Source organism: Chrysochloris asiatica, unplaced genomic scaffold (genome assembly GCF_000296735.1).
Source record: "Chrysochloris asiatica unplaced genomic scaffold, ChrAsi1.0 scaffold00006, whole genome shotgun sequence".
In the NCBI taxonomy this organism is placed as follows: Eukaryota; Metazoa; Chordata; class Mammalia; order Afrosoricida; family Chrysochloridae; genus Chrysochloris; species Chrysochloris asiatica.
The window spans coordinates 31,086,162-31,104,475 of NW_006408524.1; the positions used below are offsets into that span (position 1 = coordinate 31,086,162).

The following is an 18,314-nucleotide window of genomic DNA, read 5'->3' on the forward strand; positions in this document are numbered from 1 at the left end:
AGAGAGAGAGAGAGAGAGACCTGGTGTGGCGCTGTGGGTTAATGCACTGGACTGCAGAGTTGTTTGAATTGCAAGGTCGGTGGTTCAAACTCACCAGTGACTCCTTGGAAACCCTATACACGGTCGCTATGGGTCGGAATCGACTCGAGGGCACTTCACAACAACAATATATATATGCAGTTATGATACCCACATGGTGAAAATAAAGTTCCCAAGAATTGCTATCTAGAGCAGTTTTGTAGGCAGGTGGAAAACAAGGCATTCTTAGGGAGATTCAAGAAAGAAAAAGACCTAAGAGTTCTGGCTTAAATTGTGGTGATTGAGGATTAAAAAGCAGCATTTGGGCTGCAGGCACGGTTAGTTCTGCGGGAGATCATCACTCTGCCTGTCTTACATTTCCTTTAGAGGCATTTTTTGCCAAGCATGTTTTGTGCTAGAAGAATGATGATAGTTGTGCTTTTGAATGGGGACTGGATTATTTGTCACAAAAACAGCAACGACTCAGCCATAACTCATGAAGCAGCCATATCAGTCACATATACAAGCACTTCTCTTGGAATTTCTAACTCTTTTCAGCAGCTTGTTGAAAAACAGACTCATGACAGAATTTGTGCTAGTGCAAAATACCTCATCTTCTTAACTAATCCTTCAGGCATCTTTCAGGGTCTGAGGAACATGAAAAGACATGCTCACCCTATGCTTCCCCTCAGACTGAAGTTTCAGAAACCCTGGCTTTGCACTTTCGTGTTGAGTACATTTGGTTTTTAATTTCCCGCAAGATCTGTTCAACTGCTTCAGCCTAATCATACCAACGTGGTTTGGTGGTTTAGGAATCCTTGGTTACACAGAGTTACAAATCTCTTCACACTGTAACTTCATTTATTATGGACACCTTGCGCATAGAGACTTTTAAGAATAAAGTTCATTGTTTGAAATACTCATTATCAAGGTAACTTGCTTTTTTGGGAATATACTGATACAAAACTATTTTCAGTTCCTACTTTTTGGGGGGAGCAGATTACCCACTAGCCCTTCAAATACTTTGCTGCATGATTAATTAAGTTATTTGACAGCTGTGGCAATGCCCCCTACCCATATCATGCAATTCCTGTAAAGCTATAGCTTCTAATTTATTGCTCTGATTTAAAGGGTGTGATTTTTTTTTTTTCTTTAACCAGAGCGTGATAACATTTATAGAAACAAGCCAACACAAGTATTGAGCCAACTAGCTTTCGTGTCTTTTTCAGCTGTCTTGTGAGCCGGGAAAAGCGCCCCCTCATCCCACTCCCCTGCTGCCCTGGCAGGAGAGCACTCTTGCTGACTCATGGTCCTTACCTCCATGGAAAGCAATCATGATAACTTTGCTCTGTGGGGCAATTATCACGAATCCTTCCCAACCCATAGAATGTGTTGAAAGGAAAAGATTTGGGAGATAATTTTATAACTTCATTTCTTGTTAGTCTATATTTTTCTTTGACCAAAACAAAAAAAAATAAAAAATAAAAAATGGCAGTTTTTAACATCTGTCTTTTTGTTACTTTTAGGTGCTTTTGAGTCAGTTTCGACTCAGTGACACTGTGTCCAATGGCATTAAACATTATGTGGTCCTGCACAATTGTTATATTTGGGCCCATTGTTGCAGCTACTGTGTCCATCCATCTTGCTAAGTGTCTTCCTCTTTTTCTACTTCACCAGCCATGGTGTCCTTCTCTAGGAACTGGTCCCTCTTGATAACTTGTCCAAAGCACATGAGACAAACTCTTCCTCATTTCTAAGGGGCATTCTGGCTATAATTTTTCCAAAACAGATTTGTTCATTCTTCTGACAGTCCATGGGATTTTCAGTATTCTCCAGTGCTCTAACTCAAATGCATCAATTATTCTTTTGTCTTATTTATTGTCCAGCTTTCACATGCATAAGAGGCGATTAAAAATACCATGGTTTGGGCTTAGGAAGTAGATAATTTTATATGTTAGTATACACATTTTTGTGATGAAAAACCTTGTAAATGGAATTAAAATTAAAATTTCTCATAAATGGAATTGAAAACAAAATGATCTGCTCCATTATTTGTCATTTTAGTTAGATGCTTCATTTTCTTGATTTCTGAACTACTCTGTAGACTCTTGAAAAAAAGACAAGACCTTTTGCTTTGGTAATCCCTATAACTCTTCTCAGTATTAGGTGTCTTAACACACTATTTCATAGTAAATATGTTTGATGCTCAAACATAGTGAAAAATTCCTATTTCATAGCTTCAAGATCTGGATTTCAGGTAGGCATAAAGGGAATTTCAGCTACTAATCACAAGGAGAGGAGCCCTGGTGTGGCACTGATGGATAATGTACTGGATGGGACCCCAAGGTCAGTTTGAAACGAAAGGCCAGAGGCTCAAACCTACCAGCCATTCCTTGGAAACCCTAGACTGGGTTCCTATGAATTGGAAATGACTCGACACCACTTAAAAGCAATCACAAAGTTGGCAGTTCAAACTCACCAACTGTTGCATAAGAGAAAGATGAGGCTTTCTGCTCCCATAAAGACTTACAGCCTCAGAAACCTTATACAGGGTCACATTAGTTGGAACCCATTTGACAGCCGGGACAGCCCACCACCACCACTACTGTATACTTGAGTTCTGTCTGTGCTTTGTTCGTGTCCGTGTTTGATTTTTTGATGTGCTAAGGAGCTCTGTCTATGCTTCGTGCTCCGCAGGAGAAAGATGAGGCTTTCTGTTCCCGTAAAGATTTACAGCCTCAGAAACCCTGTGCAGGGTCGCTATGGGTTGGAACTGACTCGATGGCACTTAACAACAACAACAGAGTATAAACAGTGTGGAGGAGGCGGCTGACCTCTGGCTTCATGAGGGGGAAGAAGAATCAAAGTTAATCAGTCTAATACTGATTTGTATTAGGCTGAGGTCAGACATACCTCCACCCTTCTTACCAATCCTGACTCCAGCTACCCTCCCCCAGCACTCTCTGCATCCTGCTGACCTTTGATAATCATTGTAATGAGCATGCAGAACTCACAAACAGTACTAACAATTACGGGATTTAGTAGGGAAGTTAACAGGTAACAATGATCAGAAGTGCTCAGGGTAAAGTGCTTTAGCCAAAGCAGCCTCTTCTCACCCAGGCCCACAGGCATGCCTCTCTTGCTCTCAGCCTCTCAACCACACAACTCCTTGGTCTCTACTCTGCCTGGGTAATGCTACAAAGTTCTTTTAGCACTGTTGGTAAATGTCCAAAGGGCACACCATTCTACCATAAGTTTCAGTCTGAAGTACGCAGCTCTAGCCCCATGGGTTAGCAAACCTAGCTTCCCTAGTTGAGTGCTTGGAGACACCCTACTCTGCAGTCAAGCCTCCTGCCCAAAGGCACTCAGCATTTTTCACTCCGTGGACTCTGTCTTGTGTTCTGGCTCCTTATTCTTCTGCGGCCGCTCCTCTTGTGGCACAGCTCTGTCTCCTGCATCTCAGGGTTCAAAAGACAAGTTTTACTTCTGGTACTTCTTCCTGGATGGTAGTGAGATCTCTGTATCTGAAATACTCATATCTAGCAAGAAGGCAAAACTGGCCAATCCGTACATTCGAGTCCTAAGTTTGTACAATCACAATTAAACTAATTAACAACCACTCACAACTGAATCATATCATCTTATCAACAATTTCTCCCACCTTTCCATACCCAGACTCATCAGGATAAAAGGAAACATGCTCAGTCAGCATGGTCCCAACCAGTTGCTTAGTGGGAGGTAAGAAGATGATGACTAGAAGAGTCCTATCAAGTAAATTAGTGCAGCACACAGGGCAATTCTTTTATATCATTTGATGGTAATGGATGGTGTGCCATCAAGTCGGTTCTGACTCTTAGCAACTTAGTACAGAGTTTCTGAGGCTATATATCTTCGTGGGAGCAGAAAGCCTCATCTTTCTCCCATGGAGTGGCTGGAACATTTGAACTACTGACCTTGAGGTTAGCAGCCCAACATGTGCCCACCACACTACCAGAGTTCCTTGTGATATCATTTAGAGAACAGTATTTGAAACTCATGATTAAATTATTGAGTTTTAAATATTGTAAAGAGGTTTCTTCTAATTGATTTTGAATAAATACCTGGTCTACAACAGGATCGTCCCTATGGTCTTATGTATGCTCTTGAAGTTAATGTTATTTAACTTCATGTTATTTGCATGGTTACTTTCAGTGTTATAACACCAATAGTGCCATCATTTGCTATAACTTTGTAAATACATTTGAGCAACCAAAGCGGAAGAGTAATTCGTTCTTTGTTTGTTACAGGCCTCATCAGAAAATTGAAGATGCTGAAGAAACCCGTGATGAAATTCTTGCTCGTCTGACATCTGCGGTAAGGTCTCTGAAGTTTTCCTGCCCAGAGGTGCAAAAATAATGAGGCCAGGGTCTTTGAAGAGAGAATGAGTAGTGTAGAGAGGCATTCACCCTGTGGTTGCTCATCATGGTGGGAGGCTCTAGTCAAGTCAAGGCAAAATGAGACAGAACACTGAATTTCTGTACTGTGATACAGCCTCCACTGAGAGATCTTAGATATTCCTGGTGGAAATTTTATGGACTGTCAGTGGGAGGTAGAGTGTGTGATTTAACCTGGGAGAAGTTGTGACCGAGTACACAAAGGAGAAAGGATTCTTTGTTTATTTTTTGTTAGGATCAACACAGCTGTGTTAGGCCAGGATTTTGCCTTTTAATGTACAATATGGCAACACTTTCATTGTGCTTTTTAAACCACTAATCAGCCTTGGAGTGTTGTTGAAGGAAATCCCATAACTTGCTTCATAGAAAAAGCTGACTGTATTCACTAGTCACAGTGTTCCAGTTTTTGTTACTTTTGTTCATGTTGTTATTTTGTTTGTAGTGATTGGTTAAATGTTGGGGAGTTGGTGGTTGTTGTTAAGTGCCATCGAGTCAGTTCCAACTCATAGTGACCTTATATAGGGTTTCCAAGGAACGACTGGTAGGTTTGAACCACCAATCTTGCAATTAGTGGTCCAGTGCTTATCCTCTAGTGCCACACCAGAATTCCTTTTGGGGGGCAGGAGTGTTCATTTGCTTGTTTGTTTGTTTGTTATTATGGTGGCAAATAAATAGAAGATTCCCCACAGTAATCGTTTTAAATGTATCACTCAGTAGCATTGCTTACATTTAACCTTGTTATGAATCATTACCACTGTTTAAAAAACTCTTTCATCTGAAATTTGTAACAATTTAGTTTGGACCAGCTTAACTTCAACAGCATACAAAAACTCTGCTTAGATAATTTCACCATTTGCCATTTATGTTGCCGTTTTCATGACAAATTACAACTTACTGCAATGTGTGCCCAATAATATGGAGTTATAATGATTTTTTATGCATTAGTTTCTAAACCATATAGAAAATAATTAGTTATAAACCAAAAATACAATTATACTGACTTTCATATTTGCTTCATTTGGCTTTTAGTTACTTTCTAGTATCCTTTCTGTACAACCTGAAAAGAAACCTTTAACATTTCTTATAGCTCCCTGGTCTTGTGTTTATCTGAGAAATGTCTCAGTTGTATCCTTACATGTGAACATATATTGGACATAGAATTCTTGGTTGGTAGTTGTTTTTTGTTTTATTCCTTTCATTATGTTCAGTATGTCATTTCATTGCCTTCTGGCCTCTGTGGTTTGTCTGATGAGAAATGAGCTGTTAATCTTATTAAGGATTCTTTGCATGTGACTAATGGCTTCTCTCTTGCTGCTTTCAAGATTCTTCATTTTTGTCTTTCAATGGTTTGATTATAATATAAACTTTGAGCTTATCCTGTTTGGTTCATTGAGCTTCTTTCTTGTTTAGATTTGTGTCGTTGATCAAGTTTTGAATGTTTTTAGCCGTTATTTCTTTAAATTGTCTCTCCTCCTTCTTGAACTCCCACAATGAGTAGATGGCCTGCCTGATAGTGACCCTCAAGTACCTTAGACTCTTGACATTTTTCTTTTTTTTCTTGCTCTCTTCCTCACACTGACTGGGTAATTCATTTCTGTTGTCTTCAAGTACAGTGGTTTTTCCCTTTGCCTGCTCAAATCTGCTATTGAGCCCCTCTATTAATTTTTAACTTTCAGTTTTTTACTTTTTAGCTCCAGAATCTCTGTTTTCTCTTTATAATTTCCATTTGTTAGTTGGCATCCTTATTGTTTTCCTGATTTGTTATAGTTCCTTGTCCATGGTTTCCTGTAGTCCTTTGAGCCATTTTTAAGGCAGTTGTTTTAAAGTCTTCGTCTAATAAGTCCAATGCCTGGGCTTCCTTAGGGACAGTTTCTGTCAATTTATTTATTCCATTGAGTAGGTCATACTTTCTGTTTCTTTGTGGTACTTAGTGATTTATATATTGTTGCAAACCAGACATTTAAATATTATTAGATGGTAACTCTGGAAGTCAGGTTTTCTCTTTCCCAGGGTTTGCTGGGCTTTTGTTGTTGTTATTGTTATTTTCAATGTTGAAGGTTATAGTGATCCCCTTGCTTTCTGAATTTTCCATATTATTTTTGCAAAAGACTATCTTTTGTCATGTGTTGTCACTGAAGTTCTGCTCCTTTAGCTTGTGTGTAGCTAATGTTTTGACAGAGATTACTCTGAAGTACAGGAGGAAAGAAAGAAAGAAGGAAGGAGGGAAGGAAGAACATGCACACACAAACTGACAACAAAAACATCTCTCCCAGTTTTTGTTGATTGGCTCTGTGCTAGGATACTCCCTCAATACTTAACACAGCTTGAACATAACCTAGATGTCAGTCATAGGAGAAAGATTGGCTCTTCTCAGATATTTTCTGAGCGTATGTCTTGCCCTGGTATGCAGATGCATTTCAGTATCCTAATTTCTGAAGAAACTCCCCCATCTATTCTTGCAGGTTTAGGTTGTCTATTATATATATATGAGGGGGCTTGAGAAAGTTCATGGAATAATGGAATTGAAAAATAATGGAACTTTCCAGTGAAGTTTTTGAAGCCCCCTCTGATTTCAGCCATAATCTTTTGCACCACGTGACTGTGATTGTTAATCAGTTCTTTTTTTTTGTCTTTTTCTTAAGTAATGCTTGCCATTTTTCTGCCCAAAGTTGGTTCCATGTTAGTCTACATAGAGACAGGTGCTTGTATCACTCCTTCAGTTAGTTCCAGATTTGTTAAAACAATAATTAATTTTAAAAGTCTAGCTAGCCCCTCTGGACCCCAGGGATCACGGTCCCAGGAAGGGAGTGTGAGTTTCTATCTTCAGACTGCTGCTGATACTATGAGGTGGTGGGACAAGGACAAGAAAAAGTGCCATGAAACTTTCCTACCATTTAGTTTTTAATGTATTTTTGTTGTTGAAGATTTAAACAGCAAAACATACACTGTGTCAACAGCTTCCACATGTGCAATTGAGTTGTATTGCTGCTCATAGTCTTTGAGTGGTGCAACCATTCCCACTGTCTATTTCTGAGTTGTTTCTCCCCCATTAACATAAACTCACTGTCCCTTAAAATCTTCCTTGCTATTATCGCTTTGATTGCATGTAGATAGTTCGTAAAATAGCATAATGTTCAACGAACAACCTATTTGTTTTTTTACTAGTTAAGATAAATTGTTGTTTGGTTTGAAGGAGATTTCAGGGGGAAATTTTTTATTTCAGATTTAAAGATTATCTTAGGGCAATAGTGGCAGGGATTCATTCAGCCTCCATGGCTGCAGGAAGTCTGGTGTCCATGAAATTTTGCAAAGCTTTTATGCATTTTCTCCTTTTTGATCCACATCGCTGATAAAATCCCTGACCAACATGCTCAGTAATGGTAGCTGGGCATCATCCAGTTCCAATGGTCTCATGGCAGAGGCCCTTGTTCATGGAGGCAGTTAGCTACATACACATTTCATAACCTCCTATTCCTGACTCTCCTCCTTCTGTTGTTCCAGGCAAATAAAAATCAATTGTTGGACCTTGATGGCTGCTTGAAAGCTTTTAAACCCCAGATAGACACTACTTTGTAAATTAAGAGATAGAACATAAGCACTGAACGCATTATCTTACCGATGAATTGATGTGGCCCATGAAAGCATGACCCTAAACCTGCAAAACAAGGAACCAAAGCCCACGATGGTTTTGATTATATATAGCAACACTAAGGAGCCCTGGAAGTGTAGTGCTTACACATTGGGCTGCTAACTGCAGGGTCAGAAGTTTGAGTCTACCAGCTGCTCCCCTGGAAAAAGATGAGTGTTTCTGCTCCTGTAAAGATTTACAGCCTCAGAAACCTCATACAAAGTCACAGTGAGTCAGAACCGTCTCCCTGGCACATCACTACCTCCAGTACCACCACCATGGCAACCCTAATAGCTACCCTCCTCCCAGTTTTAAGTCACCTTTTCTTCTTTTAGTGTTGTTTATTTTAAATTGTTAACTGTTTTCCAGAGTTCTGATAAAGCTGGTTGTAACACTCAGCTTATTTTTCAATGTTTCTGTGGAATCTCTGGATGCTTGGAGCTACCTATTCTGTCATTATCTTGAGTTCAGGTTAAACCCTAAGCCAATCCAGATGTCCTGGAGTAGATTCTGACTCTTGGTGACTCCATGCACATTGGAGTAGAACAGAGAGTCATAGGGTTTTCAATGGCTGACTTTTCCATAGATCACCAGGGCTTTTTACTGAGGCACTTTTGGGTAGATTCACTCACTCACTGCCTTTGAGTCAATTACAACTCATTGCAACCCTGTATAGGGTTTTCAAGGCTATAAATCTTTATGACAATGGAAAGTCTCATCTTTCTCCCAAGGTGCCGCGGGTGGGTTTGAACTGCCAACCTTTTGGTTGGTATACCACCACGCTGGACAGGTGGTGGTGGTTTTGTGCCATCAAGTTAGTTTGGACTCATAGCAACCCTGGAGCTCTGGTAGCACAATGGGTACAAGTTACTTAGGCTGTCTAACCTAACTGTCAGCAGTTTGAAACTACCAGCTGTTCCATGGGGAAAAGATGAGACTTTCTGCTCCTGTAAAAATTGACAGCCTCGGAAGCGCTATGCAGGACTGCCAAGTCAGAACTGACTCCATAGCACGCAGCCACCACCACCACCATATTCTAACCAGAAGCCCTAATTCCATTATTAGTATTGACATAAATTCAGATGCCAACTAGGTTTTTCTGTCGTTAAACCAGTAATATGACTAATGCTTAGACAAGTCCAGGACAAACCTAGGGAGCAGCAGTTTGCCCTCATGTTTTCAAAGAGAACTGGGGAATTTGCTAGGGTGTGTCCTTAATGATTTTACCAAAAATAGCTGTGTTTTATCTAGTTCAAAGTTGGGGTACCGGTGTGTATGATTCTGGGTCACAAAGCCATGCCCTGACCACCACGTAATCAGGTGGTCGAAGCCTCCAAACCAACCCTGTAAGCTTTTTAATCCACAATTGTGTACACACCCCAGTCATGGCCCTTCCCTGGCTTCTGGAGCCCCGCCTGCACCAGTGGTGCCTTAGCCTGCCACCAATCACAACTTGTGGTAATCCCCTTTGTTTTCTCGCAGTCAAGGAGGCTTCAAAAACTTCATAGAAAAATTCCATTATCTTTTAGTTCTGTTTCCCACAAACTGAGAGTCAGTGGACTCCATTTGGCTTCGGTCCTGTGTGCATGCTGATGGTTTCCCTCATCCAGGGTAATTTATCTTAACCTGTTTCCTGTTTAAGGTGTAATAAAAATGTGTCTATGGGAAAAAAAAAAATTGCTACTGGGGTTTCAGTTCATACATGCACGGGTTTATTCCAAACAAAATGTGTTTAAACGTGTCTCTGCAATCAGCGGATGGTTGTAAACAAGTCCTTTCAGTAATTTTCTTTTCTTAGTCTTGTTGTATACCCTCGGAAACCCTGTACAGGGTCACTTTGGGTCGGAACCTACTCGACGGCACTTAACAACAACAAGCCTTGTTGTTGTTGGAGTTAAGTGTTGGAGAGTCAGTTCTGATTCATAGTGATCCTCTATAGAGTTTCTGAGGAGTGATTGGTGGATATGAACTGTCGTTAGCAGTAAAGTCTTATCCTACACTGCCACAGCGGAACTCCCTTAGTCTTGTGTTGTTGTTATTAAGTGCCGTCAAGTCAGTTCCAACACATAGTGACCCTGAATAGGGTTTCTGAGTAGGGGCTGCTGGATTTGAACCACTGACCTTGTGGTAAACATTCCAGTGCTATTCTGCAGCACCACACCAAAGTCCTCAGTTTTGTTTGTTGTTGCTAAGTGCTGTCGAGTCGATTCCGACCCATAGCGACCCTGTATAGAGTTTCCAAGGAGCAGCTGGTGAACTTGAACTACCGACCTTGCAGTGCAAATGACTTTTCAGTCTGACACATTAGTGCACAGCATCACACTAGGACTCATAGTTTTGTTAGGGTGCCTTAAAAAACAAACCAACAATTTTGAGATCAGGGCTAATAACAGATTTTTAGCAAAAACTCAAGTGTGCATCTTCCTAAATCACTGTACCTGTGCATCAACTTTCCAGGACTGCTACCTCACATAAAACAACAAGTTTGAATTTAAGCTGAATCAAACATTGTAAGGAAAGTCAGGAAGATCTCAAAGATGATCCAAGAGAATGAAGAAACTGGCTGAAGTCCAGGGAGTTGGTGGAAGATCACTGAAGTTGGGCTCTCACATGCTATGGCATTTCCAATTTTAAATTTACATCTTGACCTCAGTAAGCTTTTGGCTTTTAGAGTGCCAAAGGAATTACATGAAGATCGCCTTACTCTAAGAGCGAATCAGTCTTATAAGAAAATGGGGTTAGTGGTGGTACAGTGTAACCACTACCCTACCAGAGCTCCTATGCCAACTCATAGCAACCCTACATAGGGTTTCCGAGGCTGTAAATCCTTACAGGAGCAGAAAGACTTCATTTTGCCATTAGCAGCCTAGCTTGTAACCCACTATGCCATCAGAGCTTTTATAAGAAAGATGATCGTGGTGGTGGTGGTGGTAGCTATGTGCCATGAAGTTGGTTCTGACTCATACAGGAAATCTTTATGGGAACAGAAAACCTCATCTTTCTCCCATGGAACTGCTGGTAGTTTTGAACTGCTGACTGTGAGATTAGCAGCCCAACTCATAACCACTACACAACCATAGCTCCTTCTAGCTTAAGCAAGATAGAAGTCTTTTAAGCAAAATTGAGTCACATGAAGGTGATTTTATGGAAAAAGTTGTAACTGAATATGAGTCCTGAATTTACCATACAATTCAGAGAGTAAGGTCGAATTAAAATAGTGGATTCCAAGGGGATCTATTGGGCAAGTTAAATTCCAGGTCCAGAGGTCAGCTCAGAAGGCTATGGTAATTATTAGTTGGGATGCCAATGGAGGGGTAATCTTAATAGATTTTCTCCAAGGACAAAGGTCATTCATGGAGACTTATTAGAGAGAAGTTTTAAGAAATTGAAAACTGCATTGGTTAAAAAGAAAAACAAACCAGGGAAGATGCAACAAGGAATTCTTCTGTGTCATGACTGTGTGTGTACCTTTCATTCTTCAAAAGTAGTAAAGGCTGTCTTATGAGAATTTTGTTGGGAAACCTTATGCCATTCATCCTACAGCCCTGATCTTACCCTTTCAGACTTCTTTTTGTTCCCCAAACTATAAGAACATTGAAAAGGAACATGATTTGAGTCTCTTGAGAATGCCAAGATTGCCATTTTGATATAGTATGAATCAGAGAGTACAGAATTCTCCTGTGTTAGAATGATGGAAACACCACCATTAGAAATGTATAGATGTTGAAAAATTATAGGTTGACATTTTGATGTTTTAGTTTCATAAAGGTTTCTGTGGTTTTCTACAGGAAATTATTACTACAGGAAAAAGGTGAGGTTTTCTGCTCCTGTAAAGATTTACAGTCTCGGAAATCCTGTACAGAGACGCTGTGAGTCAGAACTGACTCAATGGCACACAATAACAACAACATGATTTTTGTAGCAGTACTTTTTTCCTTACCTTTGCATGGACATACATACGAATACATTCTATTAAACTTCACAAAAACTCTATGAAGTAGGTGATATTATTCTCTCTATCTCTCTTTTTTTTAAATAGATACAACGGTTTTTAAATGTTACATAACTTGCCCAGTGTCACCCAGCTAGATAGGAACAAAGCCAGGATTCAGACTCAGAATTCTCTACTTCGAAATTATATTCTTTTACCTACTATGCCTGGCAAAAAAAATATTTAAAAAGTATTATGGGATAGTTTCAGAAGTTTCAAAGACATTTGGCTCCTACAGTCAAACCGGGGAGGTAAAATAAGTACAATTAGAAAGTTAACATATAAAGCAGTTGGAACTTGAGCACCATACAGTGGTATTGCAATTGTTGCTAAGTGCTGTGGAGTTAGGTCTGACTCATGGTGACCCTGTACAGGGTTCCCAAGGAGCAGCTTGTGCGTTTGAACCGCCGACCTTGTGGTCCAAACCAACCTTGTGGTCCCATGCTTTATCCTTCAGTGACACACCAGAATTCCCAAACAGTGGTATATAGATAACAAACTGAAGAGCAACAACAGAAAGCTTCATTGAGGTGACTGGGCTTTAGGAAAATAGTGACCAGACTACCTTGAATAGAGAGGAAGGTCCTAGTTAAGAATAGTGAAGTGTTTGTTGAACAACACATTAGCATAATGAAGTAGATGTTTAAGAAAGAAAAGATGGGTTGGCCATTGATAGATTGGTTGGGAAACAGACTAAAGTAATTTATGATGAGTTTTTTAGCAGCTGAAAAAAAATGGCTTCACAAAAGAGCTTCATAAAACTCAATAGGACTTGCTAAGAGTTAGATGACTATGTTATGAGCTTTCATGAATGGAGCAGTGGTGATAGACACTCTTAGGCAATTAAGTGGATAATGTGGTGCAAGAGGTGACTGTTTATAGAATATGAATTTTTTTATTTTAACTTTTAATTGTGAACTGGGAGAAGGGTTACAAAGTAGATCAGTTTTCCATTCAACGATTCGTACACATATGTTTCATGTCATTGATTGCAGTCCTCCCAGTGTAACATCACTTATCCCACTTCTTCCTGTGTTTTCTGTTTTCATTTCTCCTTCTTTCCTAATCCTTTTGAACTTTTCCTTAGGTAAATGCCACCCTTTTCATTTCAGATGGTGTACTTACCTCCCTAGTGTTATTATTTCCTGTGTCGATCTGTCTATTGTTTGGGTGAAAATTGAGCCACACAGAGGGGAGTTCATTTACAGACCTGAAGGGTGACAAAAGGCCATAGTCATTGGGGTTCCACCAGTTTCTGTCCAACCACTAAGCCTGAGCTTTTTAAAATGATTTTGAGGTTTGTTCCTCATTTTTCTCCAACTCTATCCAGGACCTTCTACTGTGATCCTTGTCAGAGCAGTTAGTAAGTGGTAGTGGGGGACCTTTATAGTTCTTCTGACCTGAGGGTTGTTCCTGTTGTTCATTACTTCATCGGGTTAATTGTTTTCATTTATCTTTGATTTACATCACTCTTCTTTTCTGTGGAGAGGGAGAGGCTGATAGTTGCACCTCCGGTGGCCACGCATGAGCTTTTAAGACCCCAGCCACTAATACACCAAAGTAGACTACAGAACATTGTTGTTGTGGACTGCTATGCATTTGGAGTCCCCCAAGACCGTGGGCTTGAGCTTCAGGCCCATTGACTCATTCCCTTAAGGCATTGGACTTTGGGCATATTGTGTTTGAGGAGATAAAAAGGTTATAGGTATTCAGGAAATATCTGAAGATATGAATCTGGAACTCAGAGAAATCAGTGCTCATGTTGTATTAACCAGTCACAGAGAGGTTATAAATTGAAGAGAAGAATACAAAATGAAATCTTGGGGAATACCCATAGTAAGAGGTGGACAGGGAGATGAAAAGATACTCAGAGGAAGTAGAAATAACCTAGTGGTTTATAACCATGAAAGCTGAACTTAGGAGAACCTCTAAAGAAGATAGTGTTTGTTATAGACTTGATTGTCGTGACGTTATTGGAAAAACCTCAAAGCTAAAAAAAACTGGGTAAACTGATACCAGGGATCAAGCAGTATTTAGGAATGAGAAAAATTGTATAGGAGAAAGTGTCATCTCTTCAACTGATAGTTATTCAACCAGGAAGAATAAAAATATCACTGTACTGACATAGAGGACCTTGATTCTTATTTTTTCCAACATAGTTGCCTTGGCCAAAGTGAGTGGGTTGGACTAGGCAATCTCTAAGTTTCCTTCAATTTTTAAAGTTCCATTGTTTATTCTATAAGCATTTATTAGGGGACAATTGTGCTGGTTGTATTTCTTTACAATGTAGTTGATCCTGCTCATAGCATATAGAAACTTATCTAGACATTAACACCCTCCAGAAAGGAAGATATTTACATGCATCACAAGACTAATTGTTCTCATTTACCTTGGCCATTTCAAAAGGATATAAGAGATCTGTAATGAAGAGTTGCTAACATTTTCTTCAAGGATTTGCATGGTTTAAATACACTGGAAAGGAGGGAGTTGCTTCTGGCAATGTAATTTACTGTGCCCTTTTGTATATTCATCTATTTTTTATTCTATTTTGGGATTATTGTATATGGCTACCATAAAAAAAAAAAAAAAAGTAGTTTCTCATTTCTTTAATCCCCAAAGCTTATTTTTCTAGCCTCCTCTTGGGTTCATTGGGGGAAAGGCCCTATTATATAAAACCATAAAACCAAAACCAAAACCTAAAATTGTACCCTAGAAGAAAATACAAGTGAGTTTTCATATTAATGGCACCTGAGAAGACAGTGTACATATAGAAATAAAAATGTCTTTAGAATTCAGTCAACTTTATAATTGCTCAGTTTATGTAGACATGACTCCTGGTAACGTAGTGGTTACAAGTCGGGCTGCTAACCTCAGGGTCAGCAGTTTGAAACTACCAGCTGTTCCACGGGAATAGGATGAGGCTTTCTGCTCCCGTAAAGATTTACAGCCTCGGAAACCCTGTACAGGGTCGCTGTGAGTTGGAACCGACTCCACGGCACATAACAACAATAACAAACAAGCAATTTAAATGTTCCAATCCTGTTTCCAGTGATTTTCAGAGAAGAGCCACCCCTCTAAGTGCTTGACATATAAAAATTCAAACAATAAGATGCTGTGAGAAGTTTTCAGCTTAAGGAAAAAGGACAGCTAAAACAGGCCCCTTTCATGCTTATAAAGTCTACGAAAATACTCTTGGGATTATTATGTGGAAACAGTTTGATGTTCTTGTACATATTTTTATGGTTTCTGCCTTAGCACTTTAACTTCCTTTCTGATCTTTTTTTGCCTTATGAATTTTAAATAGAAAACCTTTCTCTTTATTTATTTTGAATTTGTGTTGGTGGTACTTGATACAGCCAGAAAACTTAAGAAGGGCCTTTGAATGCGCCTACCAATCCACTCCTTGAAGTTCAGAGCATTATTTTCTTTTTAAACATGATTATTGTCAGTGGTGTTCATGACAAAAAAAAGTATTCAGAATTAATAAGGATTCCGTTTTTATACATTTATATTACAATTCAGGACTCTATTTGCTCAAAATGAAATTAAAGATAAAATCTTTACAGTGAATTAAATACTGCTTTCAAAGTCATAGTTCTTATAAATGTATATTTAGGAAATAAGCCAAACGTTGAGGCACAAAAAAGAGCTGAGAAGTAATTGGGACATCTCCAAAGAGAGAAAATCGAAACAGAGACATTTTTTCAAAAGGAGATAAAACTGATTCTGGACTTCTTTCTCATGCTTTTATCAATATAAAAAATCTTTTAGGCAATTTCTATTTCTTTGGAATAAATTTTCATGAAGGAAATATATAGAGATCAAAAAACAAACATCTTATCTTGACTTCAATGAAATTCATGAGTTTTGTGGTGTGGCACAGTAGTATCAACACTGAACTGTGAACTGCAAGGTCAGCAGTTCAAGCCCACCAACTGCTCCTCAAAAACCCTATATATACAGGTCGTTATGAATCAGAGCCAACTCAATGGCACTTAACAGTAATATTCCTATAAGTGTAACCAGACCAGAGAAGTAATGTAAGTTAGGATAAATTGTGAGTTTTGTATTTTAGACACTTGTTTCATTGGATAATGATATGAATCCATTCCATCAAGTAGATACCAGCTCATAGCAACCCTGTAGGGCAGAGTAGAACTGCCTTACCAGGTTGCCAAGGCTGTAAATCTTCCCGGAAACAGGATGCTCCTTCTTTCTCCTATAGAGTGGCTGGCAGGCTGGCCCACCGACTTCTCTGTTAGCGGCTAAAAATCTTAACCCCTTCACCACCATGGCTCCTACAGTGACGTTGTTGTTGTTGTTAAGTGCAGTTGAGTTGGTTCTGATTCATAGCAACCCTGTATAGGATTCCCAGTGAACAGCCAATGGCTTTCATCTGCCAACATTGTGGTTAGCTTGTTGTTGTTGTTAATTGCCGTCAAGTCAGTTCTGACTCATAGCAATCCTGTGTAAGGTTTCTGAGGAGCAGTTGGTGAGTTTGAACCACCAACCTTCCGGTCCAGGGTTTATCTTACAGCGTCACACCAGGACCCTGATAGTGACATTAGGGGGGGTAAATGCTACAGGATAACACCGGACTGTGACATCAGTTTGAACTTCAAGGTTGGTAGTTCAAACCAACCAACTGCTCCTTGGAACCCCTATGTAGGGTCATAATGAGTTGGAACCAACTTGGTGGCACTTAATAATAACAGCAACATAAAAATTCACAGAAGCCTTGGTGGTACAAATGGTTAAGCTCTCAGCTGCTCACCAAAAGTGAGAAAGACCTTGTGTTCTGCTTTCATAAAACCCAGTGGACAATTCTCCTCCATCACCATGACACAGCATTCACTGAACGACACGCAGCAATAGTAGCAACGACAACAACAACAACAACATAAAAGGACCGGGCAAATGGTCATGTATCCTGCTTGGTCCAACAGTCAGCCATTACTAGGATTGTGAAAGAGAAGGTTTTGAGCAGTTGTAGAGTGTAAACACTAACATGGTGGTGACGATTATACTCTGAGAAATTAGTTAAAATTACTAAACAAATTTAGTGACTTAAAATGGCACCTGTTTTGTTTTGTTTTCTTAATCTGACAGTTCCATAGGTCAAAAGTCTAGGTACAGTGTGGCCCAGCTGAGTCCTCTGCTCAGAGTCTTACAAAGCCAAAATCAAGGTGTCAGCTGAGCTGCATTCCTGACTGAAGGATTCAGAGGAGAAGCTGAGAGAATCCAAGTTCTTTCAGGCTGTTGGCAGAATTCGGTTCTTGTGTCCATAGATCTGAGGTGCATCATGGCTGGCTCTGAGGTGTAGGGGCCCACAGGTTAGGAATGGAGAGTGGCTGCTAGCTACTGAGGGCACACCCAGCTAGTGGTCAGCAAGGCCATGGGCACCTCAGCCCTACAGAGGCTTTCTACCAATAGCCAGCAAGAACTTGCAACCTGTTTCACCTACTGAAATGATCCCAGTGGAAGAAAGTTTATTTTACAGCATTTGTTCAGAAAGATAATAAATGTGTACAGCAATCCGTTTAAGAGTAAAGCACGTCTTACTGAATCTTTTGGGGATAGAGGAAAAAGGGAGGACCTAGTTGTTGTTTTGTAATCAGGGATGATCCATGAGCAGTTCAACCTGGCTGCCTTCTGTGTACATTTGCTTAGAACAGAGCCTCTTATACTTGCTTAAATGAAATGTACCTTTACATATGTAAATTAGTGATATCATTGAGTATGACCAGGGTGGTGGTGGTTGTGTGCTGTGGAGTCAGTTCTGACTCATAGTGACCCTGTACAGGGTTTTCGAGGCTGTAAATCTTTATGGGTACAGAAAGCCTCATCTTTCTCCCGTGGAACAGCTGGTAGTTTTCGAATTGCTGACCTTGCAGTTGGCAACCCGATTAAAACAAGGCATATAAACAAGTGAAAAGTACGTGAGTGTATTTATTTATTTGTCTTTGGTGGTGATAGACTCAGACATTTAAATTCATTAATGTTATTTATATTATAAAAATTAGAATAAAATGAAATTTTACGTGGATACTAGTTAGAAGTAACGTGAATTCTTTCCGTATTATTAGTGTGTAAATGATGGTAAATTAAACAGTAAGGTACCATTCCTGTGAATTAGCTATGTATACAGTTTTACATTTATCTTACACTTGGACTATCGAACTTGAATACAAAGACTTTGTTGTTGTTGTTGTTAAGTGCCATGGAGTTGATTCCAATCCATAGC

General features: G+C 39.6%; 1 protein-coding gene across 1 annotated transcript in view; it reads left to right on the top strand.

Annotated features, from left to right (window-relative positions):
• RAPGEF5 (Rap guanine nucleotide exchange factor (GEF) 5) overlaps positions 1 to 18,314 on the top strand; it is a 330,713-nt gene that overhangs the window by 104,906 nt on the left and 207,493 nt on the right. The window contains exon 6 of the mRNA XM_006832222.1: positions 4,305 to 4,371. Coding sequence (XP_006832285.1) covers positions 4,305 to 4,371 — 67 coding nt within the window. The remainder of the gene's footprint in view (positions 1 to 4,304; positions 4,372 to 18,314) is intronic.